This window comes from Ixodes scapularis, unplaced genomic scaffold (assembly GCF_016920785.2).
Source record: "Ixodes scapularis isolate PalLabHiFi unplaced genomic scaffold, ASM1692078v2 PGA_scaffold6__148_contigs__length_123643588, whole genome shotgun sequence".
NCBI lineage: Eukaryota > Metazoa > Arthropoda > Arachnida > Ixodida > Ixodidae > Ixodes > Ixodes scapularis.
The window spans coordinates 20,255,293-20,281,139 of NW_024609881.1; the positions used below are offsets into that span (position 1 = coordinate 20,255,293).

A 25,847-nucleotide genomic window follows, 5' to 3' on the forward strand; every position below is an offset into this window, starting at 1 on the left:
AAGTGTCTAGGGAGCAAGAGAGCTACGTCATTGTTTGTCGCGGATGCGAGTCTAAGTGTATTAGACACGAATGCTGCGTCAATACTGAATATGAAATGGGTTCTAATCACAAGTCTCGCACTAAAAGCGATGCCCAAAATATGCCGGCCGAATATGTTACCCGGTGGTGTTCTGAAAAGAGTTACCAATAACGGTCGAAAGAAGATTCCACGTCAATTTTTTGTCTGGTGAAGACCAGACAGGCATAAACAATGCAAAATTTAGCAAACGCAACCCTGGACTTCTAGGCAATAGTGGTAGATTAGAAGTTTTCAGAAGTTTCGTTTTGAATTCCGGCGCAGCGGGCCTCGCATGCACAGTTTGACGGCCTCAAACCTTAGCAGAAATAAGGAACAACTATATATATATATATATATATATATATATATATATATATATATATATATATATATATATATATATATATATATATTAATTTACGATACCCAGTTTTTTACAACCCTACAATGGAAATACGCTTTATCTTAGAGGAGTAACAAGTCCCATATCACATGTTTTGGTAGTGTTTAACTGCCGTGTTGTAAGAGTGTTTTTCTTTGTCTTTTTTATTAGGCCGTCAAGGACAAGGGAACACCTCTGAAAAACTGTTGGGGTTTTGTTGACCGCACAGCATGCCCCCATATGCCGTCCATCAAAAAAATTAGAAGACCACAAGAGGGTGCTCGTCGTGAAGCAGCAGGCAGTGATGTGCGCAGACGGCATAATTTGACGGCTGGACGAAACCTACAAAGACCAAGGACATTTTTTTTTGTTTGTTTAATATTAGAATGCATAAAATTATCACAGTAAATCATGTTCAAGCTTTTGTACTAAGCGAAATACCTGTCCAACTGGGCTGAAAGGCATCTAGAAATATTTTAATAAAAAACTTTTACCAACGACTCCAATTTTACTTCTCAAATGTGCGTGTGAATATTGCATCTAACCAAATTACAGTGTTACCGTTGGATTTAGCATTGTAAGAGTAGACTATGTTGCGTGGCCTTCTATTGCAAGAAAAGACCGTAGCACAAGTGAGGCAGAAACTGGGCAGGAGCCTAAGCTGAAAAACGCACTTTCATAAACACACAAAATGAATAAAAAGAAGTGTATAGTCAAGCAAAATGGTTTCATGTCACCCTCCAAGGCAGATACATACACTGCGCTCCACTGTTAATACGAACACGAAAAAAATCGCTTTTATTTGCAGTTTATTTCTTTGACAGCTATTGAAAAAGCTGAAAATTTGTCGCTCAGATTAGTGCCACAAACGAGCGCTTTATTCCACACCAATAGGCAAATATCAGCCCCTCGAATTTAAGGTGAACAATGAAAATAGGATATTGAATGCTCCCGCTAACAGTGTCGCGCAGTGTACATAAACACCAAGGCACCATATCACAAATCGAAGCATACGAAGAAGAAAAGACTCATTTCATTGTGAAAAAAAAGTAGAGATATAAATGGAGCACTCGCTTTCGCTAATTTTCACTGCCTTGCTGCCTGAAGTAACCAAACAAGATATCTGTCCGTTTGCCGACTGCTTTAGTCTTTGGTCTTTAACCTTTAATTTTTGGCTCCAGAGAGCCGCGGCACCGCCCGTACCACCGAGGCCCGCGGTGCCGCGTCTAGGGAACATGTTAATGTGATGAGTATATACGTGCAAGATGACGACGACATGGGTTGTTGGTATTGGGGAGGGCGGCAGTCCGATTCCCAGACGTCCAGACTTCGTGGAGGCGGGTTGGGCGGGTGAGCAGCGAGCTGTGAGGATCTTGCACGCCGTTCGATCAGTGCACGAAGGAGCACCAGGAACATAATGGCGCTATTGCTCACTGGGGTCCACTGGGGTCAAAGAATCATGCTCCAAGGAGGTAGTCCAGCCGAAGTAGAAGCTGCCGCCTCCGAGGAACCGAGGCCCCGGGCTCAGATTGAGACACCGCCGTCGCCCGGTGTGTCATCCTCTCAACGTCGTCGTCGTCATCTCGCATAGAAAAATCGAGCCCGCTAGCTTAGACAAGGCAGCACCTGTTCCCACCGTTCAGGGGCCATGAAAGGATTGCGGCCAGCGATTTCTCGAAGCAGCCAGAGGTTCTTGACCACCGTGAAACGTTTTCTGGGGGACGCCTTTTCAAACAAAGTCTGCGCAGCTTCTTAGTGCAGCGAGGTTCATAAGGGTCAAGCGCGCTCCCAAGCATGATTTCAAATAGCGAGCACCCACCTTTCCAGAAAAGCACCACCTTTACTGAGAGTGGAACGTACTTCTTAAAATGGCGACGATAGCGGAGCTGACGCTCCACGCTCAAATCCCAGAGCGGGTCGCGCATGCGCGATGGCGACTCCGCTTTCCACAGAGCGGAGCGGGAAACCGAAAACGGTCTACTAAAACTCTCTAATGGATGAAGCTCGGTTTCTGGACCGCGAGTGCCGCAAGTTACAAATACAGCAGACAGAGTAAAAGTACAACGCTGCTCCAGAAGTACATACAGCTTCATGCACATTGCGCTTGCAGAAGACATCCGCACGGCACCGAAACAAATCTTGATCGGTATCCAAGCGTGCGAAGGCACGGAGACGCGCACTTCGGCGTGCCAAGGAAGCGTTGATCAGGCCGCGAGACCGGCGACACTTGCTATCGACGAGTTGTGCCTTTACATAGGGCTTCATGCACATTGCACACGCAAAACACATCTACACGGTGTCGATTCTTGATCGGTATCCAAGCGTGTGAAGGCACAGAGACTCAGCATTTCGGCGTGCCAACCCTTAGCGAAAAGTCGTTCAAAATCAGTACACTCGAAGTGTACTGAAGTATGCTAAAAGTATACTTTCAGTGCGGTCGTTGTTCTGATTGTATACTTTAAGTGTACTTAAAGTATACTTCCAGTAAAAATGGCGGTGGACTGAAAGTATACTCGTCCGTACAAAACTAGTACATGTAGTAGAATCGTAGTGCCCACGGTAAGAAGTGGTTCAAATTCAGTATACCGAAAGCGCACCTAAGTATACTAAAGGTCTACTTTCAGTGCTTGCAGTCGGTGTACGCAAATTATAATAACAGGTATATATATATATATATATATATATAGTGCAATTTTTAACATCAACACACTAAAAACGCGATAGATAGGCCGATGCCATTTTCACAGAATATTTGTGGGGCTCGGTGGACATTAGGTGAGTAAATAAACGTCACAGTACGTTGTCTAATTAGCTTCTTTAATTGACAGTGTAATTGACCATGTTGAATTTTCAATTTTAAAGGGGCTATGAATAAACTCTAGCCCAACTGAAACAATTTGCGAAAAGGTGACGAGTTTTGGGTTATTCATAGCTAAATCTCTGCCTTTCGTCGCCTAATTAAAAACAGCGCACTGGACTGAGCGCAGGATGCAATTCTTACGTATTCCCTTCAGTCGAACCGTTGGAAGTATGATGCTGGAGCATCCACCAAAGGCGCGCTTTCAAAAGAGTGCAACTTCGTTCATGCTGAATGCGAGAGCATTTTATGAGGGTTGTAACTTCACTAGAAAAATAAATAATGCCTAGAACTCCAGTATTAGAAGTTCTCGCTAACACAAACATGCCATCACCGATATGCCATGTCAAAACTGCTAATTTCACTCTCCACTTTGCCCGCCCCTGCCGCGCGTGGTTCTTGAATCGAGGGAAAGAGTGCAAAATTTGATAAATAAATATCTTAAAGCCCCTTGTTGTTTCGTGAATAGTTTTGATTGTGTTAGGCTTTAATAACGACTGCCTCTAAAACAGCAATAATAAAAAAAGTATATTTACGGATTTTAATTACTTAAAAAGATGTTGCCACGGCTATTCACCCATGTAATGTCCGCCAAGTCGCACGACACACATGAAGAGTGCATCAACATGACATGAGCCCCCAGTTTTCCTGAAACCAGTTGATTAAAAAATATCACCGGGTATAGCTGACGTAATGTGACAAAGGGATGCTTCATTTCTCATTTCCCTGCAGACCACGTGGTCCAAAAGTTCCCCAGGAAAACGACCGGCACTGTCATAGCATACTTACGTCGCAAATGCAACATCGAGTTACGCCTAAAAAAAAAGCACAAATAGAACAATTAGCTACATTTTACGCCACGGAAAGTAGCGTTATCTAACTTGTCAATAATTATTTTAGCTAGTCATTTCTATAAGTTTAGCAATTGAAAAGTCTAGTTTTACTGCAAAGATAGCTTTTATTTTCCCTGAGCTGTATTTGTTACCTTTATTGAAGAATAAAAGTTTACTGTAGAAAAACTGTTAGCACTATTCGGAAGCTGGGCGATCGAGGGCAATCGCACCAAGTGTTTAATGCTGCTGATGAAAAAGCATGCACATGACTGTTTTCAAAGTGCACCGCCACTTTCGTGCTGCCTCATAGGCTAGTTGACAAATTACGTTTGCAGGATAATCCGGTGTTTTTGTAATGCAGGTCTCAGCGTAACTATACGCTGTTTCAGATATCTGCATCCACAGCAATCAAAAGGACAGGAGGCAAAAGAAACCACGGCTAATAATGGGGACATAAGATCCTCCACCTTGCATGGTCGCATGCAGCGCAAATCAACTTCCAAACCGCGTAAGCGAAGTGATGTTATGAATGGAAGCTCGCTCTGAAATTGGATGGAGAAATCGGCGCCTTTATGTAACAACCTCAAGCTTTCACCGAAAGTGTTTCATGGTGTAGATTTATCTTACAAAGCTCTAAGACATCTCAATTCACGTGAAAAGAGATGGACAATTGCAACAACGAACAACACCGTCGATCGAGATTTCCACTGTAAAAAATCGACGTAAATTTAGCGTGTCTTTCCCTTGTCAAAAAAGACGGGCACGCTCATTGTTTCAAAACACGAAGTTGCCCTCATTATTTATGTGCCGCGAGAGCCGATCCTTCCAGAAAAGCCGAAATACCAGCGGTGCAAGCATGCGCTGATGAATTAAAATAGCCTTGGCGACAAGGGAGAAATTGCTTGAGATAGTTTCGGTTTTACACTGAAAAAGAAAACCGAAAGTTTAGATAAAACCTAAGATAGACTAAACGTTTTGTTAATTTTTGACGAATATAATAAAGTGACATTATTATTATTAATATATTGATTTGCTTAGTTTTGTCTTCAAACAAAAAAAAAAAGAAGAGACTTTTGAAAACTGCGCAATCAGCTTTCGTTCGGCCGCCGTTAAAGTTCCGGAGGCTTCGAGCATCGCTTCCTTTTTACGTTTCAGCCGTTTTTGCTGATATTTTAGATATCTTACTTACGAATACCGTGTTCAAGAATGGCAAGCGATTACTGAGAGCTGGGAGACGCAGCGTCGCAAGTGGCGGACAGTCATGGCCGACTGGTGCAAGCGAAGGTGAGGAAGTTCCTTTTGTTTCTACGAAGTGCGCCGCTGTTTCAAACTTGAGTAAAGCTATACGCACTCCGGAGTGCGCTTCGGACGGAAATGGCTATACGCACTCCGCTTTTCTCGTATAAAAAGAGTGGACATAACGAGTTTCCTAAGCGGCGCCATGGCATAGGCATTCAGCGCCCGGCAGTCGAAGAGTGCGGACGCGCGATGGCTCGCTGTGATAGCGAGGTGATAACGGCCGACGCCGGCCGCGGTGACAGGCATTTTTGCATCCCTGCCGACTACCGGATCGTGCTGCCGACGTTGCCGGTTGGAGACAAAGTAAAAAATCAAGTCTACCTTCACTGCGATGTGAACGCTAGGCCTATAAGGATCGTCGACTTCAAGGAGCCCTTGGAGAAAGCGGACCTTCGAAAGGATGTAGCAGGGCTAGGTGTGTGCCAAATGGGACACGTGTGGCTCTGTAGCCTAAAAAGTGCGGCAGCGAAAGAACGACTACTACAGCTTGGCCGGCTCACGGTGAAGGGAAAGCTGTGCATCCCCGTAGACCCCAACCGGCAGGAAGTTCGGGCCAAGTTACATTGGGTCCCGTTCGACGTATCCAACGACACTCTCCGGAAGGCACTGGAAGAGTACGGCACAGTTCGCGAGGTGACCAAAGAGAAGTGGCGAGTGGAAGGCTTTGAAGACATCGAGTCGACCACCAGGATCGCTAAACTGACACTCAAGGAAGGCCAGACGCCGGAGAACCTACCTCATCAGCTAAGGCTTCAGGGGGGCACGATCCTCGTTGTCGTACCCGGGCGGGCGCCGTTATGCCTGCGGTGCCAAAGGCAAGGACATATACTACGCGATTGCCGTGTACCTCGGTGCGGGCATTGCCGTGGCTTCGGACATGGGGCCCAAGACTGTGCACGCACGAACGCGAGTGCTGTAGTCAGCCGAGCGAGCGACGAGGGATGCGACCTCATCATGGATGAAGCGGCAGCAGAGGAGGCCGCAACATCGTCGACGCCATTTGAAAGGGCACAGCAAGACAAGGCGACAGTCGAAGGTCAAGACAACAAGAGAGCGGAGGCGACAGTCCGAGACGAAAAGCGCACGGTGACGGCTCCTGAAGCCAACGAAAACGAGGGGCAGGCGACAACGCCTGGAAAACCTTCACCGGATGAAGTGGCGGTGACGGCGATGGGGAGCACCGGCACCGAGTCGGAAGCCATCGAGTGTGAGCCAGCCATGGAACTGGATCCCTCAAAGGTGAAACGGCGACTGGCCGACGAGTCTCCGAAAAACGGCGCACCGGTACAGCAGTGGTCTGAGGGGGAGTTTCAGCTGATAGGCAAAAAAGGTCGCTACGTCAGCAAACTGCGGTCCTCGTCGCTGACCCGCGACGGGGGTCTGTCGCAGTGAGTAGTGACCCTGGTATAATATGACGCAAAGGGTAACGCCGGAAGCTGGGTCTGACACTATAAAAAAAAACGGCACAACTAGCGTCTGGTCTGCGCATAGGGACCCTTAACGTTAGGGGACTTGCGGCACGCCGCCGACAGTGCCAGCTGAAGCGCCTTCTCTTAGAGAAGGACCTAGACATTTTGGCGGTTCAGGAGACGAAGGTTGAAAGTGAGAGTCAGACCGAGTTCCTAGTAAAACCGTTTACGTCGAGGTATAATGTCTGCGTCAGCCATGCTGTAGGTAGATCTGGAGGATGTTGTCTGTTCTTGAGGAGAGCTGCTGGGCTCATCGAAGAGAACGTTGTATCGTGTGAATCGGGAAGGCTTGTTCTCTGCGATTTTGTTTTCCTAAATCAAAAGTGGAGGGTTATGTGCATTTATGCGCCAAACGTGTAGAGTGAGCGACGCGCCTTTTTTGAATATATCGACAGATTTGTAATTAGTGACCGATTTACGATACTGCTGGGAGACTTTAATTGTGTTTGTATGCCAGAAGACCGGACAAATCAAAGACGAAATAGTGATAGGTCTAGCGAAGTTTTACATCAGTTGATTCAAGATAAGGGGCTCGAAGACCTGGCACCCTGCATAACACCGGGACATCGGGTCCTTTACACGCACCACCAAGGCAGAGGTCATGCCAGGCTTGACAGGGTATATGTTTCAGCGGATTCAGTACCCCAATGTAACGATTTCGCGGTCAGTCATGTCTCGTTTAGCGATCACAGTTTGGTGAGTTTTACCTTGGATCAGCGTAAAAAAACAAACTAGCTTTTCGTGGGAGTTGTGGAAGTTAAACGCAAAGCTCCTCGAGGACCAAGAATTGACAGGGAAAATCGAAACTAAGCTAGGCAGACTAGAAGAGGTTTCGGAAAATAGCATATGTGAGGAATGGGAGCTATTTAAACAGCAAGTGAAGATTGACGCCATTGAACGAGCAACTAACATTAAGCGGGAAGAGCGAAGGGTAGAAAACGGTCTTCGACAGGATTTACAAAGGCTTTATGTAGAGGAAGAGAGAACGCCAGGAGCCTTCAAAGACGACATAAGCACTATCAAGGCTACCCTATTGAAAATATGTCTGTGAGGCCCACCAGGATTTCCTGAGAGGGCCTGAGAGGCCTTTTAGGATATCCTGAAATGTCTAATGGGCCCACCAGGCTCCTCTAGTAGGTCTGTGGGGCCCATCAAGATAGTTTTCTGAGAGGTGGTGCGTTCCTTCAGAGTCGTTCTAAGAGGTCTGTGTGGCCTTTCAGGGACGATGTAAAGGGTCTGTGCGGCCTTTCAGGGCAGTTCTAAGGGTCTGAGAAACCCACCAGACATTAACGCGGTGTGTTCATCGGCAAGGGCGGCCCGCATCGGTAACGCGACTGCGTAAACGTGATGTTTCATCGGCAGCCCGCATCGGTGACGCGATTGGGTAAACCGTGTCGCGCTATATATTGGTTCATTGTGTAGGGCAGTTGGAAGCGAATATTGCTTTGATTGAGTGCAAATGATGCCGCCACATATTGTCGTCCGATTCGGAGACGGATATAGCTCGATCGAGCTAATTATCGGACGATCTCGCGGACTCGGCGGCGCGGGTTGGCCACCCAGCGCCCACCCGCGCGCCCAGAACGGCTAGGTCGGCTAGGTCATGATTGTGCGAGCTGCCGTTGCGCCCAAGTTTATGTCATATATACGACGGACAGCTGGCTAGTGCGGCTAATGTGGGGTCATACGTATTGCTTGCTTCGACTTATTTTTGCTAGCACCGTTTGCGTGTATACAGCGTTCCAATATTTACAAATCCAAGGTCCAGCCGCACGTGATCGTGGCTCCGGAAACGGAGCGCTGAAAATGTCATTTGTTGAGACGTTCGGACGCAAGATCGTAGCTTCCAAACGTGCCTCCGCAGAATGATTGATCACGCTGGAGCGCCGCGTTTCAAAGCAAGTAGTGCTAGCTCCCACTTGTAGCCATCGCTGCAATTCCGATGTTTGCATATGTGCGGCCCAACGCGCGTATGTTCGTGTCACCGCGAAGAAAAGTACCGATTAGGCACCGGTCACTGGTTCTTTTCTCGGCTCGCCCTCGATGGTAGAAATTATCCGTGTATTTTGGAAGAGAAATCACGCGAGTTCATGACATTGCAGTGCTGTCTGCATTTGAGCCTCACCACAGTAAAACATTAGCAGACTTTCACAGGTGTGATTTTTTGCAGCTCCATTAAATTCTTGTCTCTCTTGACTGTATATGGAACAAGGATTGGGGGCATTGAAGACACTGAAAATGAAAGTGCCGAATAATCGGAACGCCAAAAATCAAAATGACTAAGGCTCAGATGCCGAAAGATCACCATGCAGAAAACTCAATTGGCCGAAACATACAACACTGAAAGTGTCTTCCAGTTCTAATATTGCGTCAAACTGCCCACTTGTCGCAAACTTCCCTTTGCGTGGTTCAAGTTTAAAAACCAGGTGTTTTGCCAAATAAAGAGCTATTTCTTGTTTATTGCATTCACATTGATATTTTCCATTGATTTTGCACAAATCCTCCAAGAAACCTCAGGACATAGATGTTGGTCATTGCAGATTGCTATGTCTCTATGTTCGTGATTGGCCTGAAAGCACTTATGTGGTGCACGTCTACCAACGTCTTCCATAGGCAATTAACAGAGTTATTAAAGAAATTTAGTAGATTGTTTTTGCGGTCCAGTAATGATATCTGACAAAGATACAGTGCAGGTGCAAAGGTGCCGACTGTTTATAGCTAGGGTATCATCTTCAGAACAATATGCTAAAACTGTTTATTGCCTTGTGGGTACCCGTTCCCAGAGCCGTATATTTAGAGAGTTTGGTCAATGGGAGGCGCGGTCAGAGGCAGGGCGTGCACCAGACTCGGAAAGAGGGCTTGGCGTGCTCTCTTGACCAACCAGAAGCCGAAAAGAATCCCCTAGCGGAGATAGCGAGAAACAGTTTTGATCAAAGGTATACGTTTGTATATGGTTTTAATAAGCGCGTAAGAGTGAAGTGTAGTAACTCTTTGTGGTTGAAAATAGGATGCACGTGATGTTTTGATCATGATCATGCAGCAAGATGTAAGAAACGAATGCCCTGCTCAACTCTGTTTTGCTCAGACAGAGTGTGACCACTCGGACGGCAGATTCCCGGCCCTCGGCGCAAGGATTATGTCGATCGTTCCGCTAGTCCCACTCTTCCACCATTATTTTCGATGAGCATGATTGAAACATCACGTGTACAATATTTTCAGACAGCGAGAGTTACTCCGATGCAGTTATCAGGTATGTTTCTCGCGACCACCGCCAGGGTAGTCTTTCCGGCTTCTGGTTGGTCACATTCGCATTTGTGAAGATGCCCTGGAACACGCCCAGCCCGCTTTCACCCAATGGCACCTCCTCATCTGTCTCCTATACTTCCCAACGAATGGCCAAACTTACTACATATACGGCTCTGCCCGTTCCCAGCTCGCATCAAGATATTCCATAGGAACGGAGGGAATAACGGCAGACTTCGGATGATCACCAGTGAGGTTACCTCCAGCAACACAGCCAAACTGTGGTGATTGCTGCCAATTCAAAGTTTGTGCTCACGAACACTTTGCGAATTTAATGTGACTTCAAGATATGCAGTAGAATGAAGCATCTCTTCAAAGAGTGCCTTGTATGCTACTTCATTTTGTTTTGTCATGTTGCAGTAGACGAAAGGAAGCATGAGACTATGTCCATAAAGCCATGAATAGTATACAGCTGTTCAAATAGCGGCCACACCATCTTATATGTTCCATCTACCTACCGTTCAGTCACCTCAGACTTTCGTCAGCAAAAAATTAGGAGACCGCTTCATTTTTACATGTGCAGTGCTGCTGTGCTGCTGCTGCGACAGCCGTGACTTCCTGTACAATCTTCACAGGGCCGCCTCACCCGAGTGTGCCACAAATGCCTTAATCCGTTCTCGCACAGAAAGAACCATAACCCTACAGACAACTGCAGCGTGAATTCTGTGGGCAGGTGCGTAACCAGGGTGGCCGCCCCCACCCCCCGAAATCTTCAATTTTTCTGAGACTGACTCTCCCCCCCTTATCTATGGTATTTTTGTCATAGGTGGGCCCCCCCCCCCCCCCAAACATGATCCTGGCTACGTGCCGGTCTGTGGACCATTGTATCGAGAGAATTTTGTGAATAGTGTCTGCAAACTATGTTCACATTACCAGTATTGCCTTAAATGTGTTTTTATCAAGTGTAAATGTAATAGCTTCATCCCACTAGAGCGACAAACACAGATTTTTGTCCGGCGACACCACAAAGTTACGTGTTGCTGATGCTGTCCCACTGTAACAACCAACACCCACGACCACGGTGGAAGAAACATTTAGGTGATGACTCTGTCCGACGCGGCGACCACATAGTGTACGGTGCACCGAGCGCTTCACTTGCGTGGGGATAGAGGGCCCCCAAGTATGGGATCCCTCCCAAGCCGACCGCTCCGGTTGTTTCTCCCAGCGGTGGTCCCGCATTCCCTCGCTCACCGCTTCTTGTTGTACCTCACCGCCGCCACGCTGCCACCAAGTCGCCAGAGTCCGTAAATCCGTGTTCTCTTCCTTCTTCTTCGGGTTAAGGCTCACCTTCATGCGCGATGGTGGCACCTGTGATCGACACAGCACCAAAGCAAAACACGAGGCCAGCCACTGGCCACACACCACCACCACACCCCGAAAAAGGCAAGCAAGCTACGCCGCCGGACACCGTGGCCGTCGAGGAGGGACCTCATACCTCAGCACCCTCCGCGGTGGTGCAGAACTAACTACTCCTGGTCCGAGCCTAGCTCCGAACACGATTTGGTCGCTCGCTCTACGTGGGAAAAGCGGCCAGAGTCATCGCCTAAATGTGTTTTTTACACCATGCCCACGACAAACGCCTACAAACGGTCAACGACGGACAGGGTTTTGTTTGTCTTTGAACTTGAAGCGCCACAGGCAGTCCCACCAAGGAACATCTCTCGAAGACAAACTTATCCTCCTCGCCCACTTGTAGCCTCCATTGCCTCTCTTCCCACCCTCCTACCCCTCCTGCCTTTTCTCCTGTGGCTCGATCGCTCCGCCGCTCAACTTTCAGAGAAGGCCTTGGCAGCCACTGATCATTCCCGCAGTTCCCGTCCCTCGATTGCTTGTAGTGGTCGTGGCTTGCTTGCTGGCGGTCACGTTGCAAAAGGGAATTTGCTGTGACTGGCTCTGCTTGCGAAAACCTGGTGTGCGAGGTGGTGCTTCAAGACGCCTAGGTCTACCCCCTGCATCAGGATGGATACATCAATGTTTAAGGACTTACCAAAGTAAGATCGCTCGCCACGAAGTACGACTCGACGTTTCGGCAGACGAGAAACTTGTCATCACGTTCTGTGATAATCGGGATGCCGTATTATCCCCCAAAAATAACCTGCCCTTGATCGCTTCGACATTAAGTTACAAACATTCTCAAAATCGGCATAAAATTTTATGGCGCTCACCTAGGATGCCTCGAACGACCTGAAAAAGAAAAGATTTGGGAATTCTGGTTTGGAAAACGTTTGATTTCGATTGTCACAACTGTTTGCGGAAAGTCGCCAACGGCAAATGAAGACTAGCAAAAGCTTTAATCAAGAAATAAAGTAATCATCTCCACTCTCACCGTGTTTGTCGGTGGGTTTTGCACTTAAAGAGCGAAACACGAAAACCGCGTCGCCAGACTGTTTGTTTGTGTATTTCGATGTGTTTTGTTGACAATTCCAGTCCCATTAGGAAACAAGTTTTCTTGTCCCAGTGTTCTGCGTCGTGTCTACCAGGTGGGACAGCGGACTGCGACAAACAGGCTGTCTGTCGGTGTCGTTTGTCGCTCGTTGTCGTGTGTCGCTGTCATTTGTTGCCGTTTGTCGCCCTAGTAGGACGCGGCTATAACCAGTTTTGCATTTCCCTTCTGGGAATATATAACAACTGCGTCCTTGTCTATTTTATTCATAAACCATGCAAGGACTCTTGTCATGCACTGCTGCTACATTTGTGTGTTGCACACTGCAGAGCTGCATTTCTTTTCCCAGCAATCAGAGCTGCTTTGTTCCACTGATTGCAGTGTGGGGGTGTGTGTTTAGAGCTCATAGCGCTAAGAGATAGTTGTTTATTTTGTAATAAAAGAAAATAAATATAATCAATACAAAATTTTACATCAGTTTAGTCTGCATTGCTTTGCTCTATGGACTGAAAGCCCTCTAGCACTGGAATGAGTTGTGCATGGAAAATGTATGACGAGGTTTCCATGGCAAAGCGTGCCATTGTCATGAAAGTGGTGGTCGAGTCATTTCCAAGACTATATAGTTACATTGGGCAAAACAAAAATATGCCACTAAGCTGATACCGCATATCTTTACACTAGTGCAGCTGTCATCTCCGACGATACTGTACCAAATTTCGCCAATAAGACATACCCATTTTTTGTCGTTTCGCTTTTCGCCCTTGTGAGGTTTTGGCATTTTGACATTTTATCATTCTGACTTTCCGGTGCTCCGATGTTCGGCCTTTTCAGAATTCGCTGCTTTGATGTGGACCCACCGATGATATAATCTGGTCCAATGATATGAGTCCAATACTATAATTGTCCCACACAGCATTAGATAGTTACCCAGACCATTTGAAAAAGAAACTAAAAATTAAAGTTCAATATAAGTATACATCACGCAGTGTTATTGGCAAAGTGTAAGCAAAATAATATGAAACAATTGAAGTTTACAATTAGACACAAATAACAGTTGGTACCTTACAGCTAAGACATTGGCAGGACGTGAGCATGAGAGAATTAATACTCATTTTCATCAGATGTGCACAGGGAGCAACCTCAGAATGACATTTTCAGCTGGGAGACTCTAAAGGGATACTAAAACGAAATTTTGGCGCTAATTTTTTTGTCTATATGTGTTCAAAGGAGCAGCATCACATCGAACATACCAATATCTTGTTAAAAAAGTCACGAAAAGGAATTTGAAAACGAATTAAACGATTAGGAAAGAGCACCTGGTGGATGTCGCTAACGCCTCGCTTGTAATGCCCGTCTAGGGTCCTTGACAGCTAGTGACGGAGGTTGTCTCGCCTCCGGCCACGACGAGAGAAGAGGGGCAGTAGGAACTCTCCTCTTCCCGAGAATCTTTTGTGTGTCGCGGAAGTCGCTATTTTCCCCCTACAAGATTAGAGAAGATTAACCCGTCACTCAAAATTCGTACAAAAGCAGCCGCTTCGGTGGCTGGAACGACTAGGCCATCCTCTCGACGTCAGCCTCGCCATAGCTTTGCTCGTCCTGGGACGACCTACGTCACGATTGCGTTGGATGTCACGTGGTCTTTGCTGGGCCTTCTCCGAGCGCTTGCCAGAGTAGGCCGTTTATAACGAAAAATACAGCCACCAGGCTCACAATACAAACGTCAATTGTCGTTTACGGATATTGTGGATCATCTTCAACCTATTTTTAAACACGACGGGAATATTTCGAATTTCGTTGAAGTATCCCTTTAACTGTGTGAACAAATTGGCACACCAAAACAGACTTCTACAAGGTCAGCTTCAATTTGTGTAGTAGAAATGCTGGTTGACAAAGCAATCTGTTTCACCCTGTGCAAGTACACCTATTTGTGTTCTAAACCTCGCAAATTGTTAGACCAGCACCCTCCTGCTTCATCTCGGTTCATCATAAAATACCAGACAGTGCAGGCAAAGTAGTGATCACACTGAAAAAGAAAGAACAGTAGATGAGGGGCACATATACAGGGACAACAGCATGCCGTCTCTAGCACACCTGCAAGTTTATTTCCACAATAGTCTTTCTAGAGGTGTGCAAATATTTGAAAGTTTCGAACAACGAATCAAATCTTGCCCTATCGAAAGCGCTTTGGCAGCTTTGATGTCGTTTCTGTCGACAGTTTTCTGCAGAAGAAATATGGCCTCGCACAAGAGTGTGAAGTGCACAAAGTGCTGCCGTGGAAGTATACCCTGTGAAGACGCGGTGTGGCATAGTAAATCAGCTAGTATCTCCATTCTTTGGCTTTCCACAATGCCCTCTCCGCAAGAAATTGTGTCGAGCGTGAGAAAATGTGTGGAAGGCGCATCCTTGCAAGCCTCATGTCTAGAGTAGCAGTTCGGTTCCCGATATAAAAAGCAGCGCCTGTGCGCGAGAGCCAAGCCTTCGTAAGCTGCTTTGTCACACCTTCGAGCACACAATGCATATAATCTGGTAGACTAGGTAGAGTCCCTGCAGCCTGGCCATTGGGCTTGGTCCAAAAGTCAAAAGTCAAATTGGACGTTTGAGTGATTTATACAGCGTAAGGTTGGTCTGCCAGTAGGGGCGACACTGGTTTACACTGTAGATGAGAAATGTAACCACTGCGGTACAACCGCTAGCCTGGTGTCTTTAACGTGCACCACGCAGTAGTGATACACGACCGCACGCCGGTACGATGCTCGTCCAGATCGAAACGGGCAGGATGAGCATCGTACCGGCGTGCGGTCGTGTATCACTACTGCGTGGTGCATGCCATATGTTGGGGTTCCAAACGTCGTAGCTGCCCTCATGTCCTGCAGTACACCCTCGTGTGTCCTTTCGGTTTTATTACTACTGTAGGGAAATCTCAGGGTACCTATAATCAAAAGACCCAAGCAATTGTTAAATGATGAAGCGCCGTAGCCTATTACAACCAGGCATCAATCTGAAAAAATCTGGTTCCACAGTGATGCAGTATGGAGGCAGTAATTCTCCTCCATATAGAATTTCAACAAAGCCTATAAGAGCCATAGCTGGGGGTTAAAATTTTATTATGGTTATTTTAGCATGGGAGCAAGAGAAAAACAGGACTTGTGTATTTGTGGTTATACTAATGCGCCATAGATTGGAGCCAGTGAAGAGAAAGCTTGCGTTGCGGAACCCAAGGGTTCCTATTTCCACCCCTGCCCGTTTCGATTTGGATGAGCACTCTTGGTTGTACCCGGTCGTGGCTGCGACAAGCTGGTTCCCGCGGATCTGTTAAACTTAGTCACTCTGTTCGACATTCTTTGTTTCGGGACCGCATACGCTACACCTGGCTCCAAGTACTGCTTCCTCCTTCTCTTGGAAGTAGACGGAGGTAGGTGACATTATAATTGATGACACTGGTTGCACAAAAAAAAAAAGAAAAAAGAAAAAGAAAAACCCTGCATATCAGCTAAACTTGACGCCAGGCAGACGACAGGGAAGGATGATTCACGGTGTTCAGCTAGTCGATGTCCGCGCGTTTTACTTTAGGTGCGAGCGACGCTACAGCATGAGCCCCACCCTCCGTGCGTTCCTCACGCGGGCTCGGGCATTGCGGGCACCGTTTCAGGCCGCATGCTCGGGCTTGTAGCTTCGGCTTCGCTCGTACGTAAGGTAACACCACATAGATCCGAGCGTGAAGAAGCTTCGAAACATCGGAGTGTCAAGCTCACGCGCGAAGCCTGAGACAGTGCACACGATTAAGGTATGACGTTTCCCAGACATTAAAATAAAAAAAAAGTCAAAATGGCGGAAAAATTAGACAATTTCAATGTTTACAAAAGTCACAGTCCACTCGTACTCGACAGCAGTCCAGCGAGCGTGGGTTCACAACTGCGACGGGTGGTCGGAAACACAGTGGTCGGAAACTTTTACATGTGCTGGGCAGCGTCTGCTTGAGACCGACAGCAGCAGAGCGGAAGCGGAAACTGGTCTCGACTTCAAGGTGAATGATGGTCCTCGTTTGGTTTTTACCTCACCCTGGTTTCTCATATGACAATCAAATATTTGTGAAAGTAAAAATGTCTGTTCTAAATATTGTTTTGCACACTTTACATTTAAATATATTTAAGTATTTACCGACAACTTGCGCCCTCTGGATTCAATCCCAATATGTGTGTGCATCTGTGCGGCCCGTGTGCTTGCCTTTCTTAGTGCTTTCTTTCTTCGTCGGTATCTGCGCGCATCGAGAAGTGAAATCGGTCATGTGCGAGAACGAGATATTCGTATTAGTGCGGTACAAAGTTGACCATACAACTGCGGTTGTCTCAAGCACAAAAATCAGAAACTTCTGCCCGATCACCATCGAGGATTTCAATCCCGACGTGCTGTATGAGGTGTTCTGGAGCGGAGATCAGAATACGAGAGGCGGCTACTATGAGGCGCAGATAATAGACATGGCAGGTATCGTAACATTTTCTTACGTTCCTTTCTGTGCAAGTTAGCAGTTGGTCGTGGTGTGCGCGAAACCACTTGAACGCCTCGTCTAGGCGATCGTTACTGCAGGACGCTATAAACTTTGCATTTTGCAACCGGACGTAAACGACTCCTCTTTCCACGCTCTGTTCACTATCATTAACCTTCGCAAAGTAAGCGTCGTTGAAAATAAAATCTCTCTTTCTACCTAGTTTGCATCGTTTTCCCCGCGTCACCTAAGCTCCGTCCTCAATGTCTTCATCTCGTATCCTCCAGTCGTGCTTTGATCAGCTTTGTTTTGTTGTACTGACAAGCTTCTCTCATTGGTTTCTATAGCGAGGCAACTTGAACCACTAAACAACAGTAGAAGGCCTGGTTTGATCGTGTTTTAATGCGTAGCTAGCAAGGGTTCATGTGCGGGCGAAAAAAATACAGTGTTTAGTGGTTATCAATATTTTTCTTGCATCTCAATAGAAACATTTAGAACTAATGTTTGGCGCTGTCAGAACAATGCATGAATTGCAGTTCTGAAAGCTGGGGAAAAGGGTTGCATACCTTTTTGTCGAGCGACCAGCGATCAAAGGGGAACCCGATGCCCGTTCCACTGCGTGGCTGACGGCTACCAGCAAGGGCAGTCGCCGTGCAGGGTTCGCCATGCCAACAACGATGATCCTGGTATTCAGCAGTGTTTATTGAGAACCAGGGGTTCCCAACGAGACACTGTGGTCAAGTGAGAGAGTGCCCGCAGCGGCCGCTGACCTGAGAACCAAAGGGGTATTGTGAGCGGAGTCATCATCGGTGGGCCGAGCTCACGCCGCTACCCATCGTCGCAGGAGTTCGGGCAAGGGCTCTCAACAGACGGACGTCCACTAAAAAAAAGGGACGCCCACTGTCAGACCCAGGGGAAACGCTAGTTTGGAGTGATCGCTGGTCAGACGAGCTTGTACGCCGCGACTCAACTTGTCGCCCGTAGTCCAATTCAGGACACCTCAACCAGACGGCCGTACACTCGGAGTCGGGCCTCCTCTCCTCCGAGTAGACGGCCGTCTTGTCAAGGAGTCCTGGATTGAACAATCGGCGACGAGTCAAGTCGCGGCATACGAACTCTTCCGACCGGCGTCTCCTCCTCCTAGTGGACGTACATCTGCCAAGAGCCCTGGCCCCGAACCACCGCGACGACAGTAGCAGAGTGAGCTTGGCCCACTGGCGATGACTCCGCTCGCAATCAGAGGCGGATCCAGAACTCCGTTTGGGGGGGGGGGGGGGGGGGGGGGCAGAAAAATTTGCAAGGATACTATTCTCCCATTCTTTCTTGTGCTCCGGTGGTCCACCCACGTCAAGTTGCCCTCTGAGAAGGGGGAAGGGGGGGGGGGGGGGTCGACTTTGTTCTAGGGGGGCGGCCGCCCCCGTGGCTTCCTCCCCCTTAGATCCGCTCCTGCTTGCAATACCCCTTTGGCTCTTAGGTTGGCAGCTGCTGCAGGCACTCTGTGTCCACGGCTCGCTTGACCACAGTGTGGTTGGGGGCCCCTGGTTCGCAATAAATGCGGTTGGATACCGGGATCATCACTGTTGGCATGGCGTTGGTGAACCCGGCGCCGTGAACGCCTTTACTGGTATCCGTCGTTCCGTCAGTTGCGCAGTGGGACGGGCATCGGGTTCCCCTCCGAGTGCCGGTCCCCCGTAAAGCTTTCCCCACAAAGCTTACATGGAAACGTAGGCTCCTCAATCATTGCATGTACTATCACGGACAAAAATCCCTAGGATGCATGAGCAATCAACGAAACAAATTGTTGCGCCGCCTACCAGTGGCTTGCCTGGTTTTGAGACCACGGAAAAGCTCATGCACATCATACTGTGCTTGCAGGCATAGGTTTTCGTCCACCCCTCTGCAACACAGTGCTTACCCCAGAATGCTGCACAAGGTGCTGCTTCGGCGGTTGCCGTGATGAACGTCTGCTACAGTTGCCACAACAGCATGTAGCGTTTGCGAGTCTGTTTTCCGAATGCGAAGATTCCACGCTCTTCCTATCGCAATTATTAGGGTATGCTTCCTGATATGGCATTGAATGAGCTAAAAGCTCAGTTCGTTCCAAAACCGGATGCGCCGTCTCTATGCTATACGCCGCAAAGTTGCAACCGCTATCTCCACTCTGCCCTAGCTGACGTTCATCATGGCATCCGACGAAGCGGCACTTGACGTCGGGTTCTGAGATAAGCACCATGTCACAGAAGGGTTGCAGAACACATGCCTCCAGGGACAGTAGAATGCGTGTGCACTCTTCTGTGGGCTTGCAACCAGGTGAGCCACCGGCAGAGGGCACAACTGTGCGAATCAGTCACCGCTCGCGCATCCTGAGGATTTTTGTCCGTTCTCGTTTCTAAAAGAAACAACCAAATCCACAAATTACAGAACGTAAAGACGACTTGCAAGTCTCGAGAAGGAGAAGGAGAAGGATAAAGCCACTGCCCACGGCAGCAGCGACCGAATTTACTTGCCCTGCAAATAAGGTATTTTTGTCATACTTCTGTTTTTATTTCATAATAACTAAACAACTCTTTTGTTGAACAGAAAAAGGAAAAACTGCTAAAGAAGGCATCAAAGCGTCAAAGAGATGTAGAACTGCTCAACAAGATCGATCACGAGCACTCCGTCCCACTAGAGCAGCACACGGCAGTTCTCCGTAAACTGAAAGAGAAAACCAAAGCACTTGAGAGGTGCCAAAAACTGAATGTGGAGCTGCAAGAGGCTCTCTGCATAAAGATCACCAAGGCAGGCAAGTATTCTTTTGTGTTTTGTATTGTTTACAGGGTGCAGGCTGGCCACTGCCACTTAATGATTAGGCAATGAAAAGGGGTGAAGTTTGTGTAAAGGACAGCGGTTCGAGGTGAAGCCCCTCTTTAAACGTCTCCCCTCGGGCCTTGCCTGCTTGTCATCTGGCCTGCAAGTTGTATGTGCGGACGGGGCGGATGGAGCCACTTTCAACTATCTGTAGCTCCGAGCACAGGCTATGAACAATTTTATTTAATTTGTTTCACTTCTGATTCCATTCTGTATCTCTGCTATAATTTTAATGTGTCCTCCCTTTAGAGTGTCACCAGTGCCAGAAAGCTGCGGCGGGGGACAGTCAACCCGTTTATTATTTAGACTGTAACGAGTCTTATGTCGACGACATGGAACTGCATCCTGGATGGTCATCTCTCGAGGAAATGTCTTCCAAGTCACCGGAGCAAGCATTGCCAGCTGCTGGGGTGTCTACCCCCACCACGGCACCAGACACGGAGGGGGCGTCGGCAACTGCTGGAAAGTCACTTGCCACCTCAGCACCAGGCACGGTGACACCAGCTGTGAAGGCTGGCGCACACCAAGCAGCTCAGCAAGAGGAACAACAGCAGGCTGTGTGTGACTTGCCGATGGTAAGAAGCAGGCTACTTTTTTTAGTAAATATTATGTTGCACCGTTGAAAATTGGGCGAGTTGGTTATACTTAGTTACAAAGAAGGAAACAGTGCCAAAAGCAGGGAGGGCAAAGAACGAAGAACAGACAAACCGAGTGATGAATGACAACAGGTTTATTTCTGGAAAACACCTACCGGCATAAAAACAGAAACAAATTGACATCGGACCATCGCCTAAGGGCACATGTCACAGCTCTCCAAGAACATGATTTTCTTATCGAAGAGCGCAATCGAGGGAGCACTGACGCACTCATTCTTATACTTCAAAATGTAATAGGCCTCGAATATTTCACGAGTCACCTGCTGACGTTGCCGAGGAACAATCTTCGTCTTTTCCAAAAGAGTGGAGCACCCACATCTATCACAATGAATGGCCAAATTACCCGAGGGTGAAGATCACAGAAAGGGCGTGTTCTCTGCGCCTATTATTGATGCACCTCCCTGATTGGCCAAAGTACAGTCTCCCACAGGACAACTCAATTTTGTACACCACGCCTACCGCGCACGGCACAAACTCCTCCTTGTGCTTCTTACCACAGCCGAGTTTTTCCGGTCGAACCCTCTCAACCTTAGCACATAGACGCCCCAGTTTTGAAGGTGTCTATGTGCTAAGGTTGAGAGGGGTCGTTCGGAAAAACTCTGCTTTGGTAAGAAGCACAAGAAGGAGTTTGTGCCGTGTGCGGTCAGGGTGGTGTACAAAATTGAGTTGTCCTGTGGGAGATTGTACTTTGGCCAATCAGAGAGGTGCATCAATAATAGGCGCAGAGAACATGCCCTTTCTGTGATCTTCACCTTCGGGTAATTTGGCCATTCATTGTGATAGATGTGGGTGCTCCCCTCTTTTGGAAAAGACGAAGATTGTTGCTCTGCACAGTCAGCAGGTTACTCGTGAAATAGTCGAGGCCTATTATATTTCGAAGTATAAGGATGAGTGCGTCAGTGCTCCCTTGATTGCGCTCTTCGATAAGGAAATCATGTTCTTGGAGAGCTGTGACATGTGCCCCTAGGTGATGGTCCAATGTATGTTTGTCTGTGTTTTTATGCCGATAGGTGGTTTCCAGAAATAAACCAGTTGTCAGTCAGTGCTCGGCCTGTGTGTTCCTCGTTCTTTGTCCTCCACACTTTTGGCGCTGTTTCCCTCTTCGTAATTATGTTGCAGCATAGAGTGATGAGGGAATATGATGCATCATAAACTCTCATTATTAGCAGTGTTTTATTACCCCAATAAAAATTTGGACACAAGATGAAATGCACTCAAAGGTGCCATGAAACAATCTTCTTACTTTAAATCATGGCTCACAGTGGACCCTTAACTTTCATAATCTGTGAAACATTAGTTCTCTACAGATCAGCTATCACTAAAAATGTGGAGGTAATGTTGGCAGCTTCAGCTATCTCCTTCGCAAATCTGTACTTTTAAAACTGCACTCTTGCAATTTTAAGAGTACAGAGCTAAAGGGAAGGTGGAGTGGCTTTGTGTATGTGAAAAAAACGCCAATTTCATTGATTTGACCTTCAGAATAACAAATACCACAATTATATTCCGGTTCAACGCGTCGGAGAGCCATAAAAGTGATTTCAAAACAGTGCAGAAGCCTCACCTTCCTGGCGTTCTACAGCCAAAGGCTCTGTAATAATGTCACATACAGAGACTGTTTTTGATGTTTTCTCACGTTTCACAATACTTGCTCTAAAATGGTTAAATCACTGGGGTAATTGCAAGAAAGCTCAAGAGCAATTCTCCCTCAGCTAAGCCGCATGTTGCATGTTCTCATCAACTGTGCCAGGCTGTTTCTCATAAAAGCATCGCACCTATTTCTTTAGGTCAACATTGGACACAATGTGATGCTTGCTCACAAGAAGTGGAGCGATTTGTCCAAAAACACCGTAGATAGCGTTTTCACAAAGGAGGCTGCCACCTCAATCTGGGGCACCGATGTGCTGAAACGGAGGAGCCCCACTGGAACCTTGTCAAACAAAGCAAGGAGTCTGGGAAAAACAGAGGCCTTCCCTCCCCTGACGCCAGAAAAGGTGCAGGTGCTACGCAGTGAGTAAAGTTGCATACAGGTCCTAGGAATGCTCCAAAGATTTATTTCACCAGCTGCTCTATGCTATAATTAACAGTATTTGGCACAGATAGTGTTCCAGGCTTTGAGGAGGCTATGGACGTTTCTACTGTAAAATCTGTGAAAAAAAATGTGAATATGGTCTTCCAAGATTTAAAGCCACAATCGTATAAAAAAATTTTCATAAACATGTACGGGCACCCTCCATGAGCTCGCAATACACTAACGGGTATTGCAGAGGGCAAACTCATGTTCCATGGTGCTGTGTCTTGACTATCAGAACATTGCGATTGATTTCACCTGTTCATTCAGAGAGTTACTTTATCGACCTTTATACTTGCATTAATAGTGCTCGCACATTAGTAAAAGGAAAAGGATAATATGCCGCCAGTGCACACGCAAATGCACGTATGCATCGAGCACCAGCAGGGCACGTGCAAGCACGGCCTTGGATTTCTGGTGAGCGAACCTTCATTTGGCTGGCAAATGTGCTGTGGCGACGACACTATTTCTTTGGATTTTCGTATGCTATTCTAAGCTTCCTAGTGTCTTGACTAGAGGGAGTCCCACCATACATTCCATGAATTTGACGGGGTGGGCAACTTCACGGCAAGTTTACCCCACATACCGTATTTACTCGAGAAAACCTAAAGGTTCGCTTTTCTGCGGAGCATGCAGCTTGCCAATCACCGCGATCGGCAGCATGATTCCAGCGGTTTACAGGACAGAGATAACGTCTTCTCACGAATATACCGTCTGTGAAGATTGCATTTTTATGGTGAATCCGTGCTCTCGATCTAGCTTTTTGCTATGTTATTTTTGTGCAACGCTGTGATTGGCTGTATATTGTCACGAAGGACAAGTGATGAGGCGACGAATAACTGAAGAAACTAAACGTTTAATGGGGCGAACTTGTGCCCAAAAATAAAAAGGAAACAGAAGATAACAGCAGAGCGTCGCGGGCATCGTGAAGTCGGCAAAAGAGCAGAGTCAAATCGAACGCTGGGGTGAAACTGACTCGGCTCGCCTTGCGGAATTCCTTATGTGGCCCCGTGGGTTTCTGGATCGTTCAGCGTAGGAACTTTCGGTGCGTAGAACATTCGGAACTCGACAAGGCGAGAATGTTCTCGAACTTACTAGAAGGCCAAGTTGAAAGAATAAATAAAATGACAGTTTGCAAACTGGAATCGAACATACACCTTCCGCGCGACAGTGAAGCGCGGTAACCACTCAGCCACGCACGCGCTTGCTCGCCAACGCGCGTGGCAATATGTGCATTGCGGTAACGCAGACGGAAGGGGCCTGTTCTTTGCGGCTATTACTCGAGTAAATATGGTATATCAAGTCAGAAAAATTAGGCCGGTGTTCATTTTAAACTTTGTATTTCTAATATGCTCTGCTTTTGATTTGATTAGTTCCCCCTAGCACAAAGAATGTGCCTCTGGTGGTTCAGCTGTCTGGGAAAGTTCTCTATAATGTGCCGAAAAGCATCAAGACCAGAGATGTCTAAGGGTTGTGGCAACAGTGGCACTTAAAACTGCAGCTTCATGAAATTTACTTATACTGCAATCTGCAAATAAAGTAATGAGGGAATGGGAATCATACATTGCCACACCTGCTTTGAAGATATTAGCTATTGAAAAATAAGTGCGAACTTATTCTCTGTGTATTTCTTCCAGCGTTCTTCATTACCCGCCTCATTAATCAAAAGGTGCCAGAGCCGCAAGCTGTGAAACGTGCAAAACAAATCCGCAGGTTTCTGAGTGAAAAGTGCACCGATGCCAGGAGGTAAGAGAACACCAGTGCTTATGTCGTGTACTTTTCACCTAAAGATATAAGAATTTAAACAATTACAACCATAAAAGTGAAATTTATGTCTACGTGCCATTATAAAATCTGTTTGCATTATCTCATTTTGTGTTCAAATGTAAAGCTTTGGCAGTACTTTGCCTGGTTAGAGGAATATGTTTAGTGCAAACATAACAGAACTCTAATAAAATATCTTTCATTACAAATCCCGACGTTCCGATGCCAGCTCTGTCCCTTGATTAATGAGGTCAGACAGGCGTTTTCAAGCACGATTCTGCTGCGTGCCCAACCAATATGGTGTTGCGGCGGGGAAGTTGCAGCGCGGCGCGGGTCAAAGGGTGTCCCCACCCTGCAAGGTGTTGCTGGCATCGAGACATACTAGTCAGTGCAACATTCTTAGCCACCATGACTGCTGACTAGTCAGGTTGATACAGACCCCATACTTAAATATAATATGAAACATACCATAAAGGTGACGATGCGTCCTGTTCCCCGGTCAATCACGGAGCTTCTCCTCAAGATTATCCTTGATCCATATTGTTCTGTCAGGGGCACCCAAGCAAACAATGTGCAGCCCGCAAGGTATCGAAAGCCTGGCAACACTGACAGTATAATCTTGTGTTGCTTCCTTAAACCCAGCTTAAAATGCCGTGATCATGACATTCAGCAATCGGACTGCACCACTCTCATGATAATCAACGATTTATAAACAAAAACCTTTGTGTGGTTCGCACGGGTACATAGTTTACACAGTGTAAAATATCAATGTTTAAACATGTTACAGCGGAGCTTTAAGGGCTATTTCCCCCATGGATCGTGTCCGCCAGCAAATAAATGTTGACACAACACTCTGGACAGCTACCTCCATCTATGAGCGACGGCGGCAAGCAGACAGCCGGTTTACTGGTTGTCGCCGTTGCTCATAGACAGCTCAACATTTCCAGCCTTTCCACTCTGTCTTGTCGACTTGCGGCTGGCCACTACTTCATTCCCACCATAGGACAGCTTTGCTGGCCTTCCTTCTTCACCAGAGTAGAAAGGCTGAAAGATTTTTAGTTTGAAAAATATTATACTATTGTACTCCTCCATTAGCCCTGCATTACATTAGAGGTTTTATTTTTTCTATTGGCCAATGTGAACAGTTGCCTGTCGCACTAGAGTTGAGTAAATATAATAGTTAAGATTTGGCAGGAATGCAGTACCCTAGCCACTTAAAGGAGCTGTGCAACGATATTCAATTGGAATGTTTTTCTCTCTACACTAGCTTACTGGCACACTTCGGACTCAAGCATACTCACACGCAACACCATTGGCCAAGAAACTCCTTTGTTGTGGTGTAATTTCAAGGACAAAAGCGATCATTTTCATTCAATCTCTCCTTTGCAAAATTTGATGACGTAACTCGGGGATCGCAGTACACCCAAGTGACGATATTTGT

At 47.0% G+C, this 25,847-nt stretch overlaps 2 protein-coding genes across 2 annotated transcripts; both read left to right on the forward strand.

Annotated features, from left to right (window-relative positions):
• Positions 1-6,111: 6,111 nt before the first annotated feature.
• On the forward strand, positions 6,112-6,852 carry LOC115309940 (the record flags this gene model as incomplete). The annotated part of the gene is made up of 1 exon (XM_040211661.1): positions 6,112-6,852. A coding segment is annotated over one exon (711 nt), but the record flags the coding sequence as incomplete, so codon positions are not given.
• Positions 6,853-16,868: 10,016 nt separating this feature from the next.
• On the forward strand, positions 16,869-20,289 carry LOC115317554 (the record flags this gene model as incomplete). The annotated part of the gene is made up of 4 exons (XM_040211646.2): positions 16,869-17,067; positions 19,490-19,587; positions 19,649-19,853; positions 20,168-20,289. Coding segments are annotated over exons 1-4 (624 nt in total), but the record flags the coding sequence as incomplete, so codon positions are not given.
• Positions 20,290-25,847: the final 5,558 nt, after the last annotated feature.